The following is a 27,233-nucleotide window of genomic DNA, read 5'->3' as shown; positions in this document are numbered from 1 at the left end:
ACAATAACATGAAATGGTTGTACACAGCTGTGTGTTCAGTGTGTGTCAGGGATGATACATGTCAAGTGATTCAGGGCTTTTTAAAATATTTTTCTTACAAAAAAGAAAATCCTTACAGATACTGAAATGGGAAGCTTGTGATTGCCGAGTTGAACTTTTTTAATGTAGTGTTTGATCATTTAGATTGCCAGTGGTATGTTCCAATTTATTTTCAGCTGAGCAAGAAGCAAAAAATTTGTAGCACGGCCACGTAATAAATCTGTGCTTTGCTATCTCTTTGAATAGATTTTAATTGTGATAATGGTGTTTATTTTTGTAGTAAGGTTATGATTCAGGCTTCCGCTGTAAGATGGAAGGAAAATGTCATGGGCATAGTAGACGGGTACTGTGAGACACAGGAAGACATTCTTCCCCTTGGAGTAACAGTTCAAAATCTTGATGCTACACAAATGTGCAGATGTTGAATGCATATACCAAAAAAATGCCAACCCGAAAGCAGCACTTGGGGAGAATGACGGAATACTTAATTAATTCAACTTCTGGAACAAGCTATAGGAAGAAGAGCAGGAAATACTGCCTCAAACTCAGAGCAATCTTACACTGCTTTAGAGCTGGAATAGAGTTATTGAGTACCAATTGTGTAAGAAAAGGAACAGCCGGTAACAGATGCAAGCCAATTCCCAACTTACCGACTAGTCAAGGAGGAGGGACTGAAAAAAAAAGGGGCAGTTGCTGTCCCAATACCCAGGCTGCAGAACGGTGCTTTTATGCCCCAGATACGGAAGTACCCAGCTACTCAGCGTCAAACAGAACAAGTATCAGTCCTCCTACCAGCACAGCCAGCTTCTCACAGTGATTTTGCTGTGTAGAGCCTTAACCTGCTTTGCTACAAGGCTGCCTGGTGTCTGTGGGCCAGCTCGAAGGGGTGCTCGGCTGCGGACGGGGAAGCTGCCTGAAAGGGAGGTAGCAGCAAGCCCGCGGGGCGCTCTGAAGGTTTAGGACTTGAGCTCCTACAGGCTCGACCCCTATCTCTGCACACAGCCAAAGCCCCTTCCAGGGGGTGGGCAGCGCCGTTCATGAAATAGTGAGGGTTCCTAAAAGCTCTGTAAAAGCCACGCTTGCTGCCTGCAGCTGTGCCGCTTGACGCCCGTTCCTACCCTCCGAGACACTCCGCTCACCTCACACACAGGGCTCCCCAGGAGAACGACCCCGACTTACCCCCTCCAGCCCGCCCCGGCCCTAGCCGGCGGTGAAGATCCGCCCCCTCCCGCCCCCCGGCCGGCCCCACCCCGCCCCGCCCCGCCGCCTACTCCCCGGAGAGGCGCCCCGGGCCTGGCAGAACGCGGCTGCCGCAGGCGGGAGCGAAGGCGCAGAGGCACCGCAGCGCTGGCGAGTGAGTGCCGAGAGCGGGCGCCGCGGGGGTGCGCGGCAGGGCCCGCGCCGGCGGGGAGCGGCAGAGCGGGAGCGGGTGGCCTGCCCTCCCCGTCACGTGACACAGCTGCTCCGCGCGCCCCTGCCTCTGGTGACGCCACCGAGGCCGAGCCTTCGGCTGCCAATGAGACGGTCGCGGGGCGGGGCTCCGCGGCGGCCGTTGCGCTGGGGTGGGGCTGCCCCGCGGAGGGGAGGGCGGTGGTCGCGCGGGAGGGGAGGGCCGTTACCTGCGGCTGACGGGGTCAGAGCGGCGGAAGCGGCGCGACCCTGCCCTGCTGCCGGCTCTTTGCCGGTGGGCGGTGGCGGGCAGGAGCCGCGTTGCCTTTACGCCGCGGTGTCCGTGTTGCGCCCGGCCTGTGAGGCCCCGGCAGCGTGCCCTCGTGTCGCCGGGTTTGCCGGCAGTAATGCGGCCTGGTTCGGAGAGGGCTGCCCGCGACCCTGGACTTGAAACAGGGCTGCTGAGGGGCCGAGGTGGTAGCACTTCGGGTTCGCCTGGTATGCAGGTGCCTAGCCCGTCCTCCAGTGTTAATTATGGTGCAAATACTCAGTTTAGTAACATACCTTAACCTTGAAGGGATTATTGACGTAGGTTTGAAGAGCAAGAACTTGAGGGAGAATCGGAAGAAAATGGTTCAGTCTCATAGATTAAGAGAAGCTGTGACAGTTGATATCTAGACCCTTACAACATAACACTTAAGAGCATTTGTCTTTCTGCGTGCATTGCTTGGACCAGAGTGGGAAGGGGCAGAGGGTGTTACCTTTTTTATCTTTCTACGGGTTGCCTCCCCTGCCTTTTCTGTATGTTTTTCCATTTTAGAAATACGTAAGTCTTCTGATGGTGAGTCAAGGTGCATTTAGCTGTATCTGTGTTAACTCCAGACAATTAACTTCCTCATTTTTTGCTTCAGGGATTTTTAATTTGCTACTTCTATAATTTTTGCTATGCTTTGAAAATACCAAGGTAGCAGCTTAACATGCAGAAGCACAACTATAAATATCCCCATGACCAAGTTGTTTTATGTAGAACTCTGTGAAGAGTGGACTTGTTTTATGTACTCTGCTTTAAGCAGGCAGTCAACCTGGAAAAGCAATTTCTCGACAATTAACATTGTTCGGTGTGTGACATAGGCCATTAAGAGAGGCTTTAAATTTCACGAGTACAAATGAAAAATGGGATACATCATCTTTCTTGTCCCCTCTCCCTGAGAAAAGCCTTAAAAACCTAGACTGCTTATCGCATAGGTACCCTCAGCTAGCACTCATTTTCTGGCCTTGCTCCATCGTAGTTGTCAATGGCATATAAAAACTAACGTATAGTGTAACCTAAGTGTATTACAGCATTGTACTGCTGCCAGTAAATAAAAGCTAAATAGAACAGATCTCACTGTCTGTCTCAAAACCTGAATTGCCAGGGGTGTTGCGCATTAAAAAAATAAGCCTTTCCATACACAGCAGTTTGAAATCTGCATCCTATTGCTGAAAAATACTGATTACTTGGTATGTGGGTCATACCTTGTTTTACTTGGGTTCTTGCAGTCTGTTTGCTCCTTGCTTCCTAAATTACTGTGGTGGTCTGCATCAGCTCTGCAGGCAAGTTTCTTTGAGTTTGTATATGACCTTATTTTGAGACCACTGGAATTATATGTGTGATCGGAGGTTGGTTGCTTATTGTTTTCTTGTATCAATTTAGGGTAGAAATACTGCTTTGGATGCTTCATTGTCTGCAGTGTCTGCTCTTTATCCTTTAGCTATGTAGATCTTATGCTTTTGAGTGGAGGTTCATTTAGTATTTGTATTAACTCCAGACAATTAACTTCCTCAGTTCATGCTTTCCTTAACTGATTTTTGATGTGGAAAGCAGAGTTCCTCTGGAGAGTACAGAGCACACACAAGGCCTGGTTTTGCATCAGACATCCTGCTGTCTCTCGCACCCAGTGTTAGCTGAGTACAGCCTCTTTACTTGGAAAAGTGTCATCTAGCCTTGGCTTTAGCTCTGCTCTGAGGGGGAGGCCAGGCTAAGTGACCGTCAAAGGTCCCTTCCAGCCAATGTGCCTCTGACTCTGTCTATACATTCTCATGACTCCCAACAGTCACCCAACTACCTGCTTCAAAAGAAGCTTCCTCTCGAAAATTACTTTCGTCAGACTGCTGATGTAACTATGATTTTTGCCTGTTCTACTTTCTGTTGTTCATGTGGTTACATTTGTTCTTGGGGTACTTTTGGGGAGTGAAGTTACATGACTGCCTGATCTATGATTTGAATTTGTGAGTGTAGATACAAGGGTGCAGTCATGAGCAGTTTCTGAAGTGAAGTAAGAGAATAATAAATTCCAGGGGTATGTTGTGGCATTTGCATTCTGCTACTAGCTGAAGTGGTATACTTTTTGATGGAGTAATTATTTTTCTGTGTGATCATAAGCAGCATTAACAGTTACTGCTTGTGGCAAAAAAATACACTTCAAAAACTGCAGGTTTTGTAATCTCGTTTTATGGAGCACTGTACTTCTGCCCCCCCCCCCCCATTCCTAATCAAGTCTTGTTGTATGTTTCTCATCCTCTAAAAGCGTAAGCTCTTTGAACTTGGTCACATTACAACTCTGTTGATTTATATAGGATTGAATGTAAAACTTGCATGATGTTTTGGGCAACATGAACTGCTTAAGCAGATAACACATGCCACGGTAGAATGCATTTCCTGTATGTACTGGTGCTACCTTTCTTCTTCCCATCTTTCAAAATGTTTTGTTTGCAGCATTTTGACAGAGAAGGTAAGTATTGCACAGGTAGTAAGATACAAGGGAAATGTATGGATGCAGTCATGTCATTGAGCTTGCAAATGTAGTACCTTTTGCATTGTCTTTCTAAAAAGCGTGCATAATACCTTTTTTCTTTAAAACCAGAACTGTTCAAGCAGTAGTACATCACTGTTCTTAAATCCAAATCTGTAGCTATGTAGAATTTTCTGCTCTTTTTCACTCCAGAAGTTTAATTACATTTTGTGGACCATGTCAAATACAGCTCTTTTTTCCTCACTTCCAAAAGTAATTAATGCTAAAGGAGGACAGACTATACCAGGATAATATTCTATTGATATACCATTACAGTGGTTTTCAAGAATGCCCTTTACATTAAGATTTTTGGCCATTGTGATTTCTTTAAGTGTGTCAGCTATTTACTCTTAGTATCTTGAGAAAACATACTGAATATCACTCTCAAGTGATTTCTCTGACTTACAAGGTACCTCTTCTCCTTTGGAATTGCCACCTTTCTGCAGTGTGTAATTAATCATGTCCTTTACTAACAGCCAGAGTTAACCATCATATTGCTTTTGTTTTGACAGAAGTTCTTGACAATGTAGAATCACTTTTACTTGTTTTTTTCCAGTGCTGTGTGTTGCCACTGTTAACTGTGAGGAAGATCATTCCATTTGCTCCAGGCTTCAGCTGTGAGAGAGTATCAGTGCTGGGATGATACTGCCACTTTACATATATGTGCTATCAAATAATACCAGAGTAATTATGTCTCTTTATCTCTTTCCCTCCACTCATTTTGTCTAGCCTGATACACAGCTTCTATGTTACTATAATCCAGCTTGCTTCACTGCTTGCTTGCATCATGAAAACCCTTTTCCTTGAGTCAGGTCAGAGTCTCTCTTATTTTTGTTTATGCCTGTTGGAGTCTCCAACTCCCACATGCACCACTGTGAAGGGCCTAGCTGTGTTTTCTGTATAACCTCCTCACAGGTATGGGAAGATTGCAGTTTGGCCACCACAAAGCCATCTCTTCTCAAGTTGAACAGGCCGAGTTCCCTGAACTTCTTGTCACAGAGCAAATGCTCCTTCCTCATTACCTTCCTTGTATCGGGGGTCTCAAAACTGGATGCAGTATTGTAGGTGTGGTGTCATGAGGGTCAGATAAATGGAGATCATCTCTTCCTTCAGTCTGTTGATTATGCTTCTGTTAATACAGTGCAGGGTGTATTCTTTGGTTCTTTCTTTGTTCAGCAAGGTGTATTCATGAGCCTTAAAGTAAGGATGAGTAAGGGAAATCACTGAGATGTCAGAGGAAACATGCCTCCCTTGACTGCTCTGCTGTACTTTTGGCTGAGTGTTGGCTCTCTGACAACAGTTGGGGTTTTAGCTTTCAGTGAGGAAGGAGCCATAAATGTTTGTTTCTCACCACAGGTCTAGAATTCTCAGATACATTTTCCAGAAATCCCAGGAATACTTGGCATTATGTTAATCTCTGGTAACAATATCATGGACCATTCATATGGTGTTGTGGAATGGTAGTATAAAATACTTCTCTTTTTTCCAGAATATTTTTTGCTGCTGATCAGGACTCAAATCTTCTGTAGTTTTTCTCTTGTATCAACCTGTATCTCTGCTGCCGCCTTCTGCAGCAAAGACTAAAAGTTGTCTACATATATAGTGAAATACATTATTTAATACATCTTGCCTTGTGGTAGGCAGACCAATTTGTGTATAGGTCTTTAAATAATTAGGGTTCTGTTGTTACTGCTGACACACAGTACTGATTAGAATTGTGGGTTTATACCACACGACTGCTCCCCTCTTTCATCTACTTCTTCAAGATAACAAACTTGCATTTGAAATACGAGTTTCATTTGTAGCGGGTGGCAAGAGATTGAGCTCACATCTCTTGACATTGACTGGTGAAGCCTGAATAACCAGCCTAGATTCTGAACTTTAGGAAATTAAGAGAGGTGAATACTACCCTCTGGCTCATAAGAAGTTACTAGTAGCATTCTTTCTGAATTCTTTTACATTGAACCCAAGTGTTTGTCGTTTAATTTTATCCAATCTAAGTTCTGGGAAAAAGTTTGTTGTTGCTCTCAGAATGTGTGAATTTCTCTAGAAATTAAAGGTTAAGATTATTTCCCATCAAGAGAGGCACAGTCTACATCTACAGTAATACTGAAAGCTAGAAGGAAAATAGAAATAAACCAATTTCCTTCAAAACATTGCTGAGAAAAGTGATATTGCAAGTGAGACTGTACATAGTGAGTAGGAAATAAGGGTCTTGGTTTGGGTTTGTGTTGGAAGAAAGGTGATTGTGCTGGGTTTGAATGACATTTAGACCTAGTGACGAACCAAGGATTCGTGGTAGTTGTGATATGAGAATAAGGCCATGACAGAATTTCATTACCTAATAGCTTCATTAGAAGAAATTGCAGGTTGTTTTAATAGAGAGGGAAATGGTAGGTAGGTAGGCCAAAGTACATCAAGTACAAAAAGGGCGTTGCTTAGAAGTTATAATTCTCTTGTCTTTAGCTAATTTTATTTTTATTCTTTAGCTTTTTTTAATTCTTTTGTTAGCTTTGGGTTTGGTTATTTTATTTAGATAATTTAATCACATGACCTGCAATTCACTGTGGGTGCTGGAATAAAACATTTCAGGTTCTGGTAGTACATAGTACACATATGCTTCAAGATTGAAGGGAAGTGTTTGAGGCTGCTTAATCATTGATTTAACATCAATAGCTACAATTCTTAAGCTAGAACTTAACACAAAATAATTGGTATTTTCACAACAAGTAGAACTTCCAGGCTCAAGTTTGCAAGCTCAGAACTGCGATTGGAAAATACTGCCCAGTAAAGTATTGGGGTTTGTGTCAACATCTTTACCGTGAAGGGGTATTGGCCACTTCTTTGGGATCTCCTGAACTTTAGCTTGTAAAACACCATGTAATTGCTCTTCCGCATGCCATCTATCTCCATATTGCTAGTCACCATCCTTCTGTGTGTCTTCCTGTGTAACTCCTGCCTCCCTTTTGTGATGACATTCTTCTGGCCTTTGTTTTTCATTTCTTGTGCTCAAGAGGTTATGGGATCATACGTATGTGTTGTATGTGGAATGAGTGCTGGAATATGCTCTCTTGTATGGATTTACTAACGCAGCTCACCCGGACCAAGAAGACATTGTTCTACAGTGAGGCAACAGGTTCTTGTGAGTGTTTCAATCTGGGGACAAGTGGAAATCCTTCATGGGATTGTTAGGAGGCTAGAGAAGATGATTAATAACATAAGCATCCATAGTAACAAGTTGAAAAGTACTGGATTCAGATTTTTTTATTGTTGGGATTGGATTTAAGATCACAACAGGACTTGTTTACAGATGAACTGTTATCAGAATATGTGGATGGAAAGATTGGAGGCAACTGGAGAAAAGAGTTTTAAGCAAGAGTAGTCGGGGACCAGTGATCAGATGAGAGGTGGAAAAATAATATAAAAGTTACTAGCCATGATTGTCAGCTGAGATGTGATGATCTTGGATGTACAGGTAGGAGCAGAAGGAGGATATAGGCATTATGTTTTTGTATTCCCCAATTGCATGCCTGTGCAGGTGCTCAAGGGAGATATTGTGGTTTGAAGAAGTCCTTGAGCCTAAACTTACTCTGGGCAAAGGGACAACTCTGAAGAGGATGTGACAAGTGTAGAGAGATTAGAAAAGTGAGAGGAAAATATTACTAGAGATCTTGGAGTGAGTGTCAGCATTTAAATATGTTTAAGAGTGTATGTTGATTACTGTTGATTTTCTTTGACGTTATATTTTAGTGAAGCCATCAGATTTTCAGTAGAATGAGTAAGTAAGGATTTGAGCTCAGTATTTTCACTGAAAGGGGGTGGAGCATAACACATACATGAAGTGTGGTAAAGTATACTTCTTTGAACCAGCGTTTTCAAACTACATGACTGTGCAACGCTAAATACTGTTTTGTCTTGTGTTGCCTGTAAGGCACAGAGATACTCTGGTAAATACTACACTGGGATGTGGGCATAGGAGAATAGTTAAATGAAATTTAGATGGGATTGCACAGAGCTAAGCCTCCGCTATGATAGGAAAATGTGGAGATAACTGAGAAACTGTATGAATGAGAGAAATGTTTCGATGTGATTTATGGAGTGGAGCCCCAGGCTTAATTTTGCCTTAGCTGAAAATTACAAAGGGAATAAATCCCAGCAGGACACTTACCATACACACACGCACACATTTCACACATCAAATCACTAACCTGCTCTAAGGCTGCAGTGCTTGCTGTGATGTAGTTTGAATACACTGTCTGTGAAAGCTTTCAGAATATGAATCCAGCCACTGGCCAAATCTTACTAAAGCTTTCCGAAGCTCATTTCAAACACAAAAAGTAACACCAAGTTATATGCTTAGGAACTTTGTCCAGCTGGGAAGAGTGTCTTTGGGGAAGGTGATATGAAGGGCTCAGAAAAAAGAATCTCTGCGTTCTGTGGACTCTGTAGATAGAAACCTGTTCTCTTAACTGTTATTTCTAACAGGAGTCAAATTCAAGAGACCATGAGCATAAAATAAAAATTTAAATTATATTTTAGGTTAATGTTTTCTTTCTTTTTATTAAACTGTCCTAAGGCAACGGGCCTTATTTTGTGATTGTGGTTCTAGCAATGCGATTTTGTGTTACATGAAGCTTCAGGAAACCTGCTTAACAGAAACAAAACCTATTTGAGAAGACAAGTGAGCAGAGAGAGAAAAGAGGTGGTTGTTTTTTATATTTCTAGTATGGGGCTTCTTAATGAGATACGCTGTCTGGCTGTTTTTTCCTCTGCCTTCTATTCTTGTTTATATTTACCTTTATCTTGTCCAAATACCAAGAAATTCAGGTCAAAATATATCTGGATCCATCTGCTCATCTAGTCTGTTCTTTAACTGCTAGTAGTTACTATATCTTTTAATTACGTATGCTTAATGATAGTTTACTGCATTAATGGGTGTCATCAAATATCTTTAATTTTGTAGACAGTGAACTTCCTAATGCAGAAAAAGCTTTTTCCCCTAATTTCTATGTATAAAAACAATGGATTAATCTCTTTAATTTGTTGAATTGTGGTTTATATGTCTTATGTATAACTTCCATTTCATTGTTGTTTTAGGGGAAAACTCAAGTAGGCTGTATAATTTAGCTGCCTTTAGCAGAGGTATATTTTTATCACAGTCATGATATGAATACAGGAAATGTGTATTCATTGACATTTCAAAATTTTTAACCTTATTAATTATAATTACTCTTTCTATATAAGAACTTTGTGCTCTAAATGTTAAGACAAACTTGAATGACCTTTCAGTTCAAGGTTCATCAAATACGTGTTGTGGGGGGTTTTGTTTGCATGGTTTTTGTTTTGTTTGGGGGCCTGGGGAGCTTTTTTTGAGTGGTTGGGTTTTTTTTTTGTGGTTGACCATGAGTGTTGATGTATCCTGATTTTAAGCAGGGTCTGCAGAGTGGTGCACCAAACACTTGACGTGGTAGGTATAATTCTAGAATCTAGGAATAGGTAATGCTGCCTTTAAGATAATTTGCCTTTCATGACCTTACCAAAACAGGTAATTTGGTTCCACATCAGACAGGTCAAAAATTAATCTGTTAGGCTAATTTTTGAGATTATATGCGAGATGGATCATTTCTTTGACATTCCCCCACCCCTCTCCAGTTCTCTGAGCTGGCTTGTTAAGACCATCAGCCCAACTACGTTATCAGCTGGATTTTTAGTTTAGGTACTAGTGATGCTTTGGGAGTGTGTTTAGGGAAAAGTGTTGGGAAATATTTTCAGTGACAATGGAACAGACAGTTTTGGGATTAATGATTTTTATCTCTCAGCAGGAATAAACTCCCCAGTAATCTTGTGTTTTTGTGATCTTTAAAAACTGCAGTATTAACAGCATGCATGAATTTAGTATTTACTTAGACAGCTCTTCTTGGATCCCAGCTCTGGTAATTTCTCTGTTGTGGGCAGAGCTGTTACAGATGGAACTTTTGTAGCATGTTGCCTGAGCTATCATAGTACAATCACTTACATGTTTCTTAGAAAGTCACTAATAAAACCTATGGCATTGCACTGGATTACACGTGTAACAATTTACCTGCAAATCTGGAGCAAGATCACATATGCCGAAAAACAGTCTCTGAACAAATGCGTGTGCAAGATGATTGTTTCTTACATGTCTAGAAAAATAGCATATCTCTTGTCTACAGTTACCACATTGACAGCTTGGAGAAGAACTGCATGAGGGCATAGATTTTCAATTATTCTTCAAAAAGTGATGTGTGTCATCAGCGTGCTATCAATAGAGCAAATAAAGTGTATGCCAATAAATAAAGTGTCATTTTTGTGAAAGAAATCTGTAATAAATAGCAATTATTTCAGAATTAATTTGGATTAAAATGTCATATCTGTGATCTGAAGACAGTGTTTGAGAAGAAAAACAGACAAAACCAAGAGAAGGCTTGTTTTGTAGATTCAGATTTATAGCTACCTTTACATACAATATATAAAACAGAATGGAAAAGCAGAAGCTTCAGAGAGGGAATAGTAGCAGTTGTGCAGCAACTGAGGCTGTGCAGCGCAGTCCTGGGTTGTTCTCACGCTTTGCCTTCTTTCAGTGTTTTTATCAGCCAAAGATGTTCAGCTGGCCCGGCGCTGCTCTGCCTTTGAGCCACACATACCTCATGTGTGCCAAATCCAACCAAAGCCAGCTTCAGGACTAACAACAGTCTTTGACTCTGCCATCTCCTAGAAAGTAGAAAAATAAGATTTGTGCCCTCTGTGCCAAGGGCTCTAATCCATGTCTCTTAGGAGCATTTGGTTTTGTTTGGCCTTTTGAAGCTGGGTCACGGGGCAGAAAGCAATGCAAGATTTGTGGGGTCAGTGTTCAGTGTAGCACCTTGGGATTGTATCTGTATTTTGGAAGTGCTATATGGAGCAGCAGTGGGTGGGAATCCAACATTTCTTTCTCTCTTTTTAGGGTTACTGCTACTGGGGAAAATAATCAAGTAGTTGCATAATGTACTGTCGATAAGCAGGCAGGGAGTGGAACATAGGAATCTCTCTGGAGATAGCAAGAATCTAATGGGTTCTGGACCACAGAATCCATCTCTCGCAGTGTCCATGAGTCTAGCGTTCCTTTCCATCCATGCATAGCATATGAATCAAACTGCCTTGGGTTTTTTGTTTGTTGTTTTGGGGGTCTTTAAAGGAGAGCTAAGAGCTGTCTCATCTGGTTTCTTGGCGAAAGGCAAGTTTGGCAGAAGTAGTGTTATCTCTGATAGGGATTTGACAGACTTGCTGTTGAGGATGGTAGTAGTGAAGGATTCCCAGCTTTCCTGGATGGTCTAGATTCTTCCCAAGTACTGTGCTTACCAGCAGTCTTTCCTAATGCCCGTCTTTGGAATTTATTGGCTCTTCTGTCCAAGCAGATGCAGTAAGAAGCTTATAGGTTCTCTTTTTCTATTACAGTGTGCTTTGACACACTTAAAGGCACAACCCTATTTTCTCTAAAATAAGTGATCACAGTACAGTCTCTCTTCCTCCCCACCGCCCATAGTCTGTGGTTTCTTGACCTATGTTCTGTCTGTGTCAGCTGGTCACACTTCTCCAGAAGCACAGTGCTCAAAGCTGGCCATACTGCTCAGTTTGTCACCAGATCAGAGCTGACTATGTTCATGTGTCTTACTAGTGATGCACTTGTTTGTATGTAAACATTAGGATTTTTTTTTCCAGCAGTACCATGTTGTTGACTCTTGTTGAGTTCATGGTCGTTCTAACTGCCAAATCTCTTCCTGCAGAACTGCTGTTACACTCATCTTCCCCCAGATTTTGTTTGTACAGTTGATTATTCCTGGCTAATCTTAGAACTTTGCACTGGCATTATTTGAATGGCTGCTGCAGAGCAGCAGTTCTGCAGGGCCTTGCCACTGTCTCATTAGCCTTGTGCACAACCTTTTGCATTGTGGTATTCTGCATATGCCACATACCTGAGTATTTTCATTACCAGTATTTCCTTGCTACAAGAATGAATATAACAAATACTGTGCGTATGTCCAGTTTGAGATGAACCTCTGGTAAATATTAGATAGTCTTTCTAAACATTTTTTACCTAAGTAGCATCAGTTCTTGTTAAATCATCTTTTTTTTCTGGCTTGCTCGTGGGAATAGTGTGAGCAGCAGCATCAAAAATTCTACCAAGCTCAAGCAGTATAGATCAAGATAGACGATTGCTTTTCAGCATCCACACATCTTACCACCTGTAGAGGTGGGAAAGTACCTCTGTGTGTATTCTAAATGTTAGGCTTCAATACTAGGTCTGTGTCCCTTCCTACTTGTATAGGAAGTGACATTGAAAATAGTGGGTGTCGCCATCCAAGTGGTGTCTCCTGGGTCCGTCTCAGCTGTCTTTTCCTGATCAACCTAACCCAGGTGTTTTGGGCTGCTAAGCAATACGTGAACCTTTTTGACTTATGTATTGCTTCTCAATTGTATTTCTGTTCCCGTTCATGTCAAGTTTAAGCACATTCTGATTCAGTCACCACTGAATGCTCATCTTTTGGGAGCAAATGGGAGAAAGTAGTCCTTTTAGACCTGGGAGGAGGTTGTATTTTTTGCTTCTAAAAAGGGACAAGGGGCTAGGGAGTCCTAAAATAATTGTCACTTTTTGTTGTTGATTGTTTGTGGTTTTGTTGTTGTTGGGTTTTTTTTTTACTTCTGAAATGCTGAAGAAGCTGGGGAGAAAAAGTGGTGGTGTTATACTAAATAAATCATGCATGTAAAACCTGTCTAACAGTCCCTCACACTTCGGTAGTCTCTTTTAAAAATTCTTTATGTTAACATCTGTTTAAAATGAGATTTTCTCCCAATTGCTTGATTTTCTTCATGACTCAGCACCCTTCTTCTCAAGCTTCAGCTTTTTTACTGCTTTCCATGACTTTTTTTTTTTTTCTTTATATGGGGTTACGTTACTCGATAGCAGTATTCGAGGTTGCATTGCTTGCCTGTCTTCTTTTTAGGTGACTTGATCTTCTGTCACCAAAAAGCTGGTCACACAAATCACCTGAGAGGTATAAGTGCCTTGCTGGAGCATAGGGATCTCCTCCAGTCTATGGACCCTAGATATGCGTTCCCCTGAAAATAATCCGTGTATCAGTGTTAGCCTTTCTGTTCTAACTTTAAAATCCACAATGGTTGCACTAAAACCTGCAAACTCATATGTGTAGAAGTCCCTATATCTTACTGAAAAAATATTGAAAGACAATACAACTTTTTGACAGTCTGACGAAGAAAACTCATGCGTAATTAGCAGATGGGAAGTGTCAGCTGAAACACATTTTTACAAAATTAATTATAAAGATCTTGACCACATCTTCCTCTGTTTTCCGATACAGAATTTTCTTCTTTTTTACCGAATTAAAAACATAGCACAACTTAAATCTTACACTAGTTGATCTAACTGCCTGCCATAATTCTGTTTGGGTTTTGAAATAAGCCTCAAAAGCTGAGAGAGCTTTCATTCTCTTACGCCCATTATCTAAAGTTTAAAGCATATCAGCACATGTACTTTCTCGTTATTTTAATGAAATACGGGGTCACCAATTCTGACTCTACATTTTCCATGAATTTGTCAGGCTTTTTTTATTGGCTCTGTCTTGCTCATAGAGTAGAAGGAAGGAGAGACTGAGATTGATTGATCTTCTTTGATACTTAACTTATTATTTATCTTGGACATCCAAGGAGCTCCAAACAATAATCAATCAAAATCACTCCCCTCTGTCTATTCTCAGTGGAACCATCATAATAACCAATTAATACAGCCCTAGACTGGATGGAAAATTAATGATTAGCCAGTACAAAAATTGATTGCAATTACCTAAATTCTGGTGTAGAAGTCACTACTTAAAGGCTTTTTGCAGAACAGGTATGCTCACAATATGAAGAAATTTTGTTTCACTTGAGGCCTTTTTTGATCTTAACTAAGGAATGAAAGCTTTTAGACACCCTAAGTTTAATTTTTAAAATGACCTGTCATGGTCAGTTAACCACCAAAATCGCCTGTGTGCATCACTTCTATGGTTCCACTTCTTTCGAAGTATTACTGCCCTAAAATCAAAGCACACACGCACAACTGCAGAGCATTTTAGAAACATACAGCGTTATTCTGGTGACACCAGGTGTTGGAAGTAAAAAATGTAATACATTATGTATTCAGAAGCATGCCTTTATTAATCGATAGTTATCATGGGGTAAGCAGTGAGCTAATGAAGCTTTCTAATTTGACAATGATTTGAGTTACCTATTTTAAAAGAAATGTTCACGTGCTGAAAATCAGAAGTGATTTGTTCTTTACCTTTTTAAGCCATATCAAAAAGATGAAATTCTTGTACAGTTTCTTTTCTCTCTGTGTCTTGTTACGCACTGTTTCTTGATTTATATCTAATGTAACTCTCTAATTATATTATTTATTTTCCTTTAATTAGCATCACTACGTGAGTATTAGCTTAAGAAATGCAGAAGTAAAATTAACTGAGATTTCCAAATGTCCCTAGATACTGTTTGGCAAACCTGGGAGAAATGGTGTTCAGAGTAATACATCAGTTACTCCAGTATTTGGAGTTAACAGAGACTGCTGCACTACATACTTGGGTAGGGAGAGTGGCATTGAGAGGGCAGTGACTGATTTGTCCAAGAGCTGAAGTGTAACTTTCTATAGCCAAATTGGACTAAGCTGACATATAATAACTTTTTGTGTATTTTCAACAATGTATGAGTAATGTTTAGATTCAAAATTTTCAGTTAACATTATCCTATGACCAAAAATAAGATACATATATATATAGTTAATATGTGAAATCTTCTTATGTCAGCTTGCCATTGTGAAATGTGTTTGATGTAAAGGTGTACAAGTGTTTGCCCAGAACTACCTCTTGAAAAACTCCCAAGCCGTAGTTGCTATGAGCCAGGACCTTTCAATGGAACCAGTCTTTTTCAAAAGCACAGTACTGACTTCTCTTTCATATTTAGTGGAGGCCCTTCTCTTTCATTGTAGCATGAAAATAAATTATAAATGGTAGTTATAAATTTAATTAGGAGGAAGGTTGCTAAAAAGAAAAGCAGTTGGTTTTATATCATGTAGCTCCCAATGCAAACAAATGTTTCAATTAGAAGGCTACAAAAGTCTTAGGACTTGCTATTCATGTCCTCCCCATCCTGTTCACTGACAGTGAAGTTGGAAAAAGTAGGAATAAAGAAGTGAATTGGAGTATACACTACCTGCTACTGGGTATGTGGGATCTATTTGGAAAGGTGGGATCCCAATAAAGTACAGAAATAAAATAAAGTCCATTGCAGCAAGTGTGGATTCTTTTCTCATTTCCAGAGCAAACCTTGGAAAAGGGTGAATATAGTGTTTCCCTTGTCACTTCTGCCTCATGTCCCACTGTACAGGCAATGGATACTAGTGTGGCAGTTACCCTTTTTGTGCTGAAATTTATGCATCCCCTTTGGTCTGCTCTGTTGCCAGTTTATTGCTGTTTTCTCATAATTTTGTTGCATGTTTGGGGTATGTGAGGAGGCTGTGAGCTAGTCAGAGGATACCATAGAATCGGAGAAATCAGGTTGGAAGGGACCTTAAGGATCATCTGGTCCAAACTTTCTTGGCAAAAAAGAACTCGACCTAGACCAAAATGCCCAGCACCTTGTCTACCTGAATCTTAAAAAGTATCCAACACTGGGGAATCCACCACTTTCCTGCAGTGGCTGATTATTCTCATTGTGAAAAATTTGCCTCTAGTGTCCAACTGTAATCTCTCTGGGAGTAACTTTTACCCTTTGTTTTTTTCATGTGACTCCTTGTAAAAAGAGAGTCTCCAACTTCTTTGTAGCCACCTTTTAAATACTGGAGCATGGTGATAAGGTGCTAATTTATACTTGGGGCTTAATCACCTTTGCTTGCAATCTGTTCCAGTCCTGAACTGGCTACATCTTAAGATCTAGCTTGAGGCATTCAGAACACTTTATATATACTTTTTTTATACATTCTATATTGTAATATTGTCTTGCCTTCCATCTGTGCCTCTTTTCCCAAAACAAAGTCTGAATTGATAGATACATATAGTTGGGCACTCCTAGATACTTGAATGCCTATCAGGTATCTCCTAGATATTTGGTATTTTAATGACGCTAGTCTGGATTTTTGCGTTCAGAACCACATTGCATATTATTCCCCTTATCGTTTACTTCCAGTACTTGATTCTGTTCTTCCTTTATGAAGTTAGTAGCAGAAATTCCTTCTCAAAGGTCACTGAGAAGAGGCTGCACAACACATATAAAGCTATTTTTATTTATATAAATATTTTATTTGTAAATAATTCTGTTTCATATAAATGTCTATATAATTCAAATGAATGGTACATGTTTTGTTGTTACAGCCAGACCTCTGGTTTAAGATGCCTTTCATTAGGGCGTCCTTCCTGGCATCCTGGACACTGCCAAGGAGACCTTCAGTTAGCGTAAATTCTACATGCCACTGTAAAACTAAAATAGGGGTTTGGGGTTTTTTTGTTGTTGGGTTTTTTTTTTTTTTGGGGGGGGGGGGGGGTTGTTGGTTGGTTTTTTGTTTTTGTTTTTTTTTGCAATTCCAAATGTATATCCACGTAGAGATAGCTACGGAATTATTTACATCAGCATTTCTTGTAAGCCTCTTGTAGCTCCAGGTGAAGATTTAATGACTTGTGTAGCTGGTTTTCCTCATTCTTCAGTAAATACAGATCTGCACTAAATTTTGCATCAGACTACAGAGCTTGTTTCTGTACCAGGAGACCAAACTACTTCTTACCAGAAAGTAAGCATTTCATTCAACACATCCTTATAGGACACACACAGACAAATTAGGAATTTATTGTTGTCTTGCTTATCTTTGACTCTACAAGGCAGAAGGGTATTTGAGATTCTGGTCACTGCATTTTCTGGATCTAAAAACGATTACTTCAATGCCTTGTTGAGTTTCATTTCAGACTTTTTTGATGCCCCTGAATATGTGTTTATTTCTTCTGTGTAGAAGATAGCAGGCCAGTAGATGTATTTACTTTATGATAAGGATTCTTTCCTAGCTGTTGAAGGAGGTGATGTATGTTTCAGATTTCATCGCAGAACTTTGCAAGTCTTTCTTGAAGAACAAAAATCAAGACCAGTACAGTTGAATTAACTCATTATTTTTATTTTCATAATGATCTGTGACTCTGTCTTCTTCTGTAGCAAACTCAGTATTAATTTCTAAACAGAAGTGATATGCCTCAGTGGAACTGAAGTAATTATATACATCTGTTCATGATTCTTTGTAGTTTTGATTTGATGTTCTGTTTTTGTTTGTATTTTCTTACCTTATATTAGAAAATGGTGGAAGGGATTTGTTGCTGAGGTATGGATTGGGTTTTTATTTTTTACTTGTATTGAGCTGCAAGGTGAAATTCACTTTAAGAAAAAAAAAAGTATTGAACTACCAACATAGCTTATCAAAGTAAGACTTGCATATATATTTAATTAATTAGGCAAATAAAATAACTGCAGTTAGTGAATTAGAATAGAATCATTTAGGTTGGAAAAGACTCTGAAGATTGAGTCCAGTCATTAACCTAACACTGCCAAGTCCACCACTAAGCCATGTCCCAGAGTTCCACATACACGTCTTTCAGATACCTCCAGGGGTGGTGACTCAGCCACTTCCCTGGGCAGTGTCTTGGGCTGATTTTTTTTGTTATCAGTATGTCACATGTTAAATATTATGCTTTTCCACAAGTTTGATTCATAGACTGAAAGCATATATATCCCTTTAAAAACAAAAAACAACAGAACAACATAGGGGAGTGAGGGGGAAGGAAGGGACAAAAAACCCATAATCCATTTCTTAGCTTTAAAAACACTTGACCTGAATAAATTAAAGAGGAAGGAAAATACTTATATGTATCACAGAAGGAAGATTTGCTGATTTTTCATTTTCCACTGTTTTTACAGTGATGTCTCTAGACCAGCAGCTTGACTTGCTGCAGAGCTGTAGCCACAAACCAGTGATTCTATCATTCTCCTTTAATATTATATGAATACTCCACTTTTGCTTTTATGCATCCTTTTGTGCAGTAACCTCAGCTGTGGTCTCCCAAATGTCAAGACAGACCTCTCCTTCTTGCACTGCTACTTAGCAGCATACGTGCAAATAAAAAGTCATTAATGTCAATATATCTTCTGTGAGCATAGATACGCCTTATTATCCACTACTCCTTCTGAACCTCACAAAATTGGTATGAACCTCCTGTATGAACATACTTGGCCATTGCCCCACATTGTACCCTTCCTGGTTGAACATTTAAAACACTGCATTTAAATCTGGTGGTTCCTTAAGTACAGCTGGTTCTAATTTTCATCTCTCCTTTTCTGTGGGCCATTAACACTTTACAAGCAAAGCATGACTCTGTAGAAAATCCTGTGTGTATAGATGGATGTTATAAATGTGTATGAATTGCCTTTCCTTGGCCCATGGGCTGATAAAAAACAGGTCTCCTGATGCTTCATTTCTGTCAGGTTGGTCAAAGGTTCATGTTTCAGTGGCTAGTCCATGCTGGGATAGGTAGGTGGTTTCTGGAGATAAAATAGTGCAGTGTTACGTGACACTGTTCCCAGATTAGCACCTGGATTTTGTTTGATTTTGGCAAGGTTTAAGGAGCATCATCTTGCAGCCCTCTGCACAGTGTTCCAATGCTCTGGCACCTCAGTTCATCCAGCATCTGTGGAGCCACTAGCCGGAGCAGCCTCCTGCTGTTCAGCTGTGATGTCCAGCTGCCTGAGAGGCACCACCAGGTGCTCACATGGCTGCAGGGTCTCTTCTGGGCACAGCACATCTCACCAGCAGCCCTGTGCTGTGGCATCTCCCCACTAGCTGAGCAAAGGCATAAGATGGCCTCCAGAGCCACAGGCTCCTGCCGATGGGAGGCTACTGTTGCTGAACAATCGGTTTCATTTATCATCTCCTTTCCAGGCTAAGTTGCACTCTTGTGGGGTGAGGGGACAGTGCTGTGCTGTGACCTGGGCATCTCTCCTCTCCTCACAGAGCATCATTGTGCAGCCATTGCCCTGGCCCTTGTGGAAGGGCCCCTCACAATCTTGCACAAGTTCCCATCTTTTCTCTCTTCCCCTTCTCTCTCACCATCTTTTCAGTGTAGAAAAACACATTCCCAAGCTTAGGTACTCAAAGTGTTTGCTGTGTTCCACAGGCTGGGATGCTCTTCTCCGTCCAAAACAGCGAACTGACCTCTCTGGGTATTGGCATGTAAATCAGTGTGCTGACCTTGAGGGGAACCCATCCAAACTGCAGGCTGTGTCCTGAGTTTCAGGATGTCAGCGGTTTGAAACACTGGGCTGTGCTCTGCATGTCAATGACAGAAACCACTTCAAATTCAGGGTGGCATCCAAAACGGTACCGGGAACAGGGCTGGCATAGCAGGGCTGCCCTATCAGAAGTTGTTTTCTACTTTTTTCCTGTAACAGCAATCTGGCATTTACTGTTAATGCTTCATTTCTGGTTGTTTTTGTGGGTTGGTTGGTTTTTTTCCTGGTTTTGTTTAAGCATCTAAGCTAAAAGTGCAAAGGTGAGACATTTCTACCTATGTAATTTAAATTAATTGTATCATGTTCTTGAGATAGCATCATAAGGACCCACCATGCTGAGCAGGATTTTGAGAAGCCATCTAGTCTGCTGCCTTTCCCCTAAGTCAAGATTAACTGTAGCATCCATGATATTTTGGACAAATAGCTGTTTATCAAGACTTCCAGTTTAAAGGCTTCAACAAAGTTGACTTTTCAGTGAACACTTCACACCCCAGTTGCCACTCAAGGATAAAATGCTTGAGATATCACTGTGATCTTATGAAACACCAGTCCATTGCTCCGTAGCACTCATAAATGTATTGGGAGAAAGGAGTGTGAACAAAGCAGGAGACATGATTTAAATCCCTGTATAAATCCATGGTTTATCCATTCTCAAATGTTTCTAGTAAGTGAGTTCTAGTTTCCTTATCTCATAAAACTATAGGAGAACCAGAAAAGTCAGAAGAGGTGGCAAAGATGATTGCAGGTAAGGAGTGTTTTCCCTTCTGTTAAATACATGTGGATTCATCAGCCTAGAAGAGAGCAAGAGCTGAAAAGTATCTGGTGGCACAGAGGGTGTGTACGGGGACCCCTGACTGGGAGAAAGATCCATCAGATGAAGCAAGGAGGTGGCAGGGAAAACCCCCAATGCAACTTGCATCTCATGCACTCATGTGGAGTCAGGGTGTGGGGCTGCCTGTTGTGTGCTGCTGCTGTTGCGTGTGGTTTGCAAGGAAAAAGCCTTTATGCCACAGTGCTCATCACCTCTGGCTTAGGAAGGATCTGACCTAAGTCTAGAAATGCATCACTGTTGCCTTGCCCCATTCTTGTGCTTTTCCTGAGGTATCTGCTCTTAATCACTGTCTCTTCTATGAAACCTTTAAATATTTGTAGGTGATTATGCCTCATCTCCTCAGCTTCTGTTTTTAAGCTTCTGCTTGTTCAGTCTGTGCCCCTAAAAAACAGTCCCTGAGCTCTTTCTAACTAGTTTTGTAACCCACAGGTTTCTGAACTGTGGTAGCAAGACCTTGATACAATATTCTGTCTTCTGAGACTCATACAATATTATTTAATATTAGGACAAACCAGTCAATACTTAATAATACTGATAATATATTCTCTTGGGGGGACAACTTCCCACCCTCATCCCTCCCAACTCAATTTGTCCACATCCATTGACTTTCCATTGTCTTCATCCTCCTTTTCTTGTCCTTGTGATGTGCTGGCAATCCTCTCCTGTCTCTGCACTGTCTAGATATTTAGTCTCTTAATCAGTCTTAGCAGTGTGTCCACATATTCATGTAGTGGTTTCATCTGATTGTCACTTGGCGGCCTCTGGAGCTGCTCCTAACAGTTGCTTCGGGAATTAAACTCTTTCTGGTTGCAGTAAAAATTAGTCTAATGAAGTTTCTCTGTGTAGTAGAGTTGAAAGTGATTTGAAACTGTTTCAAACAGACAAAAGGCAAATATTTGCTGTGATGCCGAACGGGTTTGAGGCACATGAGTAATCACTGTGATTGATGCTTATTCAAAGGGAGGGCATCCTCACTCTGCCTCCTGGCAGATACTCGAAGATACTCCAGCTTAAGGGCAGGCATATTTGTTGGTTTGGGAATGTAAACTATCCGAGCGTGAAACTGAAAGTATCTGCGAAGTAGCTTAAGTGCACCGGTAGCATCCAGCGTGGCACTGGTTGCTCTTAATATCTTGCTTATTTTCACAAACCAGCACCTCACAGTTTCTGAGCGGACAACTGCTGTGAGGACGTAACCTCTTGATTTCAAAGGAGCCATCGTTTTGCTGGTGCCTCTGTGGTTAATATAAGAAAGGTGTCTTGCCATAAACTTTTTCCGAGGTATTCAGCAAGGTTGGAAAGGGGTCGGCCCAGGCAGGAAGCCCTTGTCTGTGCTATAAAGAAAATAGCAAGCAACAAAATGAAAGCATCAAAGGGCCAACAGGATGTGGTCCCAGGAGTCCTCTCTGGCATGTTAGTCCTTCTTGAAAGTTAGCATTGAGTGAAGAGTGACCTTAAAACTCGCTTCATTCAAACAGACGGGGCTCAAGTTTAAAGTTCAAGGCATTTTGTTTTTTCACCTGTTTCCTACAGTTTTAAGAAACTTCTGAAGAATTAATGTGTAACTATATCTGGTCACCGAGCCAATGCACAGAATTTTTCTCAAGGGAAAATAATGTTACTGTATGGAGCAAGAGAAATGGATACTTTCTGAGTTGGGAGAAAAAGTTTCAACAAAATAAAACCCAAAACCACTGTTACGATGATCACAAACAGCCATGGAGCCGGGTGGTGCATCTCCTATTTCTCGTTTCATTTTCAAAAGAAGCTTGTGGTATCCCGTAACTCTCTGAATCGTGGTGAAACAATGTTTTTTGTCAAAGCTGCTGCTGCTTGGGAAGAGAGGTCTTGTTTTAGATACAGCCTGGGAGCAAAGAGCCCATTTGCAGCAGCTCAGCTTCATCTGTGAGTGCATGTTGACTGAGCCAGCAATTGGCCCCATGGCCATCCATCCCTCTCTTAGTGCTCTGGAACTGTTGGACCTCAAGAGGAAAAACTAAAGCCCTGACCTAAAATTCACATCAGTAGGCAAGGACAGACGGGGATACAGTGATGCAGCCCTACCACCACTAATGCCAAGCAGCAACCCAGGCTGCTGGCTGATGCCATTACAAGCCACTTTTCACCCAACAGCATATTGCACCTGCATGGTCCTGAAATAGTCACTTTATTTGCCTCTCATGTAAGAAAGCAACTAATAACTGACCTGTGAGCAGTTCGGCAGGTTGCCTTTCATAGCTGAAAGAAATAGTTTGAAGAGATGATGTAGAGATTTCACTTGTATTTCCCCATGCCATTCAATTTTAATGATTCTGGCATGAATATTTCATTAAAGTACTTTCTGAATGGGTTTGTTCTTTCCTAGCAGCTAATAGTCAGTATAGAGTCTGGGATGGATTTTGTTTGGTTTTTGGTGGGCTTTCTTTTCCTCTTAGGTGGTTTACTGTAGATAAGAAGTGTCAAACTGGATTACGTGAGAAAAGTCAACTTCGTTTTGGTGATTCAGTGAAGGGATGCTGTCTATAACTCTTTTCAGCTGCTTAGTGGAAGTCTGTGAAATTACCCTCATAAAATTCTGCTCTTTACTCTCCTGCCACAAGGTGGCTAAAAAGTTTTCGAAAGCCCATGATATGCTGGAAATGATACTAACACATCTAACAGCCCTTCTGCAACTCAACACGCGGCACACAGCAGACCAGATTTATTGCACAGAAAACTGTGTATGTCTTATTTATATGAAGCAGCATTCACAAGATGTTTTTACCAAGTTTATTTCAATCACTCCTCAGCTGGGGTTGGCTGGGCTTGGCTTTGTGGCTTTTTAATAGAAGTCCTTGTGTCCAGCCCACCGCGTGCGAGCAGCCGGGCTGCTGTGGATCACAGCGGTGTGACGGGGAGCTCAACATCTGCCTGCCTATGAAGCCACAGCTCTACCGATACCTCAGCCTTGTGGCTTTACAGTGACTGTGGCTGAAATGTCAGATTGCCACCCCATCTCCATTTGTACTGCCTGCTGAATCCAGCTGCTCAAATGCTGTATCAGAAACATTGATCCAAACTGGGGTTAGTAAGTTCTTTTTTGGTGGTGATGGTGGTGGTGAGTTTTTTGGGTCCTGCCCAAGGATGACGGGTTGTCTCTTCAAATCAGTAATGGTTCCAAATAGCGGTCTGCTGCACTATCAGACGTGTACTTCGTTTTCACGAATTTCAGGAGTGGCAACACTCTTCCCTGTAAACTTTTTGGAAGCTTATTTCCAGATTTACAGTAGGGATGGAGATTTTGTTTAATGGAAATGAAGCGTATCTTTTTCTTACAGATGCACCACTCACTGTTGAGCTTTCTATGTGCATTTTAGGTTTCCCATTTTATTTTTTAACTTATTAACTCTGACAAGTAACCTCTTGGTAGTGAACAATTCATTTTTCTGATTCAAAGTGAACACGAGTGCCCTAATCCCCTAATGGGAATTAATTGCATGTTTCAGTGCTTAACTCTGATCCTTTCTCAATCCCCACTGGGACAAGTTTCTTCCTGAAGGATCTGTGTTTGTTATTCAAAACACAATATGAAAGGTAATGATTTTTCTTATAAAAGGGAGTCAAAAGGACTGAATATTAATGCTCTTTTTATTGTGAGGGAATGAGCTACATCCAAAAAAAAACTTGCTTATGTCATGAAGGATAAATTACGCTGAAGTATATCTGATAAAATACAGGGAGGAAATCAGTGCAGTCTTTTTTCCTGAAGTGAAAGCAGTTTGCCAGTAAATAAAGACACAAACCATTTTTGCTTGGAAAACTATTCTGTTACAGAGAAAACCTGTTTACTTCATCAAGGGGGAAGTTGCTTTGCTACTGAGGATTTTCAATGACACTCTCTTGGCCAGCAATGTACCCTTTTGGATGCCCAACCTGATTTGACAGTTTACTAAAATAAGAGCAAATAGGAGGAAATACATGCAGTTTCTTTTCCTGGTCTGTTTTAAAAGATTTTTTCAAACTTGAAATTCACTGTTCAATGACCCTCTTTCCAAAAGGAGGTGGAGGTGCTCCTCTGCTGTTGGGTGTCTGGCCCAGCCAGCCAGCTGTGGCTGGGGCAGCTCTGCCCAGTAGTCGGTGATGGAGGGCAAAACGTAGGAAACCATCAAACAGTGCAAGAACTGCCTCTGCCCTTCAGAAACGATAGGGGATAAACGGAGCACAGCATGAAAAATAACCCAGGAACGATGACGGTATCTTTTCCCCCCTTTACCTTTCAGTAAAGCCAGCCTTTTAGCCCATTTAAACACCAGGTTAAACTTGCTTTTGTGTGTTGCTGAGCATTACACCACACACTTCCTGCAGCACAGCTCTGTCATGGTGCAAGAGAGAAAAATGAAGAAAGGTTTAGAGCTTTACCAAGACTGAGGTATGCACTGGCTGATGTTGAGGATTCCTTAAGAGGAACCATGGGCTGTAATGTGACTACAGAAAAGAACTGCAAGGCTGACTTGCCGCTGGTATCTAGTTTTCAGTGTTAGATCTCTTGACTGAAAAGTTTCAAGAGATAATTGGATTTAGTATGATATTTAAGTGTGGTTTAGGACTACAAGGCCCCCTTTGCGCACACCCAAACAGTCTTTGTGTGTACAATGCATCTTGGTGTGGGTGAGGTTCTCCAGAACGCTGGCCAGTGAGGCTGTGTGGATAACATACACCTTTGTCTTTCAGCTGCTTTTGCAGGTACGATGGCTCGTGTCTTTGTCTATGGCACGCTTAAGAAGGGCCAGCCCAACTACAAGCACATGATCAACACAGCCAAGGGGCTAGCGAAATTCCAAGGACGGGGCCGCACAGTGGAGAAGTACCCGCTGGTGATTGCAGGCAAATACAACATTCCTTACATGCTGAACATCCCGGGAACAGGACACCACATCACTGGGGAGATTTACTCGGTTGACGACCAGATGCTGCAGTTCCTGGATGAGTTTGAAGGCTGTCCAGACATGTACCAGCGTACCCTGATGAGAATCGAGGTGGTGGAGTGGGAAGGGAAGGGTGGTGTGGGCGAGGCACGGGCAGCTGCTGAGGGCATTATAGAGTGCTTTGTGTACAGCACAACGACATATCCGCCCGAGTGGGTCGGCCTCCCCTACCATGACAGTTACGACTCTTCAGGGAAACACGGCCTCTCCTACGTCCTACGTGAAAGCCGGGATTAAACACAGGAGGTGATGCAGCCCGCCTGAAGACATAGTACTAAGCACGTGTTGATCAGTAACCTTTCCAGGAAAGCTGTAATACCTTGTCATTAAAATGCAGGATCTCTTGTAACCTTCCCAACCCAGGAGCCTTGGCGCTAGATTTGAAGTCTTGTAGACCCACAGATGGAGACTCCTACCTGGCTAAGCCCGTGTCCTCTTCACCACCGCTAACCTGCGAGTAACTGGGTTTGCATGAGGTGTAAAATAACTATCTGTGCACATCGGTTTTGTGGTCTAACTGTAAATTCTTAATTCCCTCCCCTTTTGCCTCAGTGCTTTGACAAATGTTCTTGGGTAGTTCTCCAAGGTGGGTGGAATAACAATGATACGATTGCACTAACAGCTGAAACTGATTTTAAAAAGTCATGTCTGCAAGCAAACTAAAGCACAACTCATGTTTAATGTTGACTTGTAATGGTGTTTAGTAGGTTACTGAATGTAAACCAGGAGAGATGACAATATAGGTACTATGCACTTCAAGACAAATACGAAATGGCTGGAGAAATAGAGAACATTTAAAGACTATTCTTACTCTGTATTGCAATGTTCTTCTGAACTGGAAAGGAGTATTTTTAAAACCTGTTTAGTTTTATAAGGTACTGTGAAAAAGTACTAAGAGCATATAAGAAAATTACATTTAAAATCATATTTTAAATTTAGCATCCTAAGCACTTTAGGTACCACTTCAGTTCAGAGTGACTGTAGGGGTTGGGGAGGTGGGGGTGGGTGGAGGGGTGTTGGGGACCAGGAAAAGCAAACCTATTTTCAGCTGCCCATCATGCTATAGCAGATGCAGCTGTTGCAAACATTTAACTATCAAGGTGACTTTTGACAAGCACTTTAATGCAGAACTTACTTGCAACCATATGCAAACTGCATTTCCTACCAAGGGAAAGATTTTCTGTGCATGATATAAAACATCCAAAGGACCTGTATGGTGATTATTGCAACATTTAAACAGGGGAAAAAAAAGATGGAAAGATGACTGTTGTCCCCCTGACCCAACCAACTGTGCTGGTTTCTGTACAATCTGGGGAAATTGTAGCTTTCTGTTGTTACACTCTTGTGCCTTGTATTTTCCTTCAACCGCAGTGTTTGGTACATACAGATTGTGGAGTATACAAAGCTGCCAAAAGGATGTGAGCAGGGAATGCATGCCATGCAGTGAGCCAAAGTACAATGAAATGTACTAAGGATATCATTAAGAACACTACTGTACTTTTGCTTGACTGCCAGTAGCCCTGTGATGGCCAATAAGGTCCGGGATAAGGAATCAGCCTGAACTTTATCAGTAATAGGCACTGCTGCATCTCATTTAAGTAACAGACAGAAAGCTTGTGTTGTTGCAGTAACAACTTAAGCAATTTTAAGGTAGAATACTTGTGTCTCTTCGCAATACTTGGGTTTTGTTTAGGGCAACCTGCAGAAGCTGAACTGTGCTCCTTTTGGAAAGGGCAAGATGGCATTAAGGAGATTGGTAGGAAGATCTACAGGGTGTCTGCCTCAGTTTCTCCTACTGCAAAAGCATTAATT

The 27,233-nt window shown here is 41.4% G+C and overlaps 1 protein-coding gene across 1 annotated transcript; it reads left to right on the top strand.

Moving 5' to 3' along the window:
* Positions 1-1,256: 1,256 nt before the first annotated feature.
* On the top strand, positions 1,257-26,227 carry GGACT (gamma-glutamylamine cyclotransferase). Its single transcript, XM_062624680.1, has 2 exons — positions 1,257-1,393; positions 25,168-26,227. The coding sequence occupies exon 2, from the start codon at positions 25,185-25,187 to the stop codon at positions 25,656-25,658; it is 474 nt and encodes a 157-aa protein (XP_062480664.1). The 5' UTR covers positions 1,257-1,393; positions 25,168-25,184; the 3' UTR covers positions 25,659-26,227.
* The last annotated feature ends 1,006 nt before the right edge of the window (positions 26,228-27,233 follow it).

The sequence above is a fragment of the Pezoporus occidentalis genome, unplaced genomic scaffold (genome assembly GCF_034315485.1).
Source record: "Pezoporus occidentalis ecotype Australia unplaced genomic scaffold, CSIRO_AGI_Poc_V1 ctg27, whole genome shotgun sequence".
Taxonomy (NCBI): Eukaryota; Metazoa; Chordata; class Aves; order Psittaciformes; family Psittacidae; genus Pezoporus; species Pezoporus occidentalis.
The sequence above is the reverse complement of the archived record's forward strand: the minus strand, read 5'-3'. Positions and strand labels throughout refer to the sequence as shown.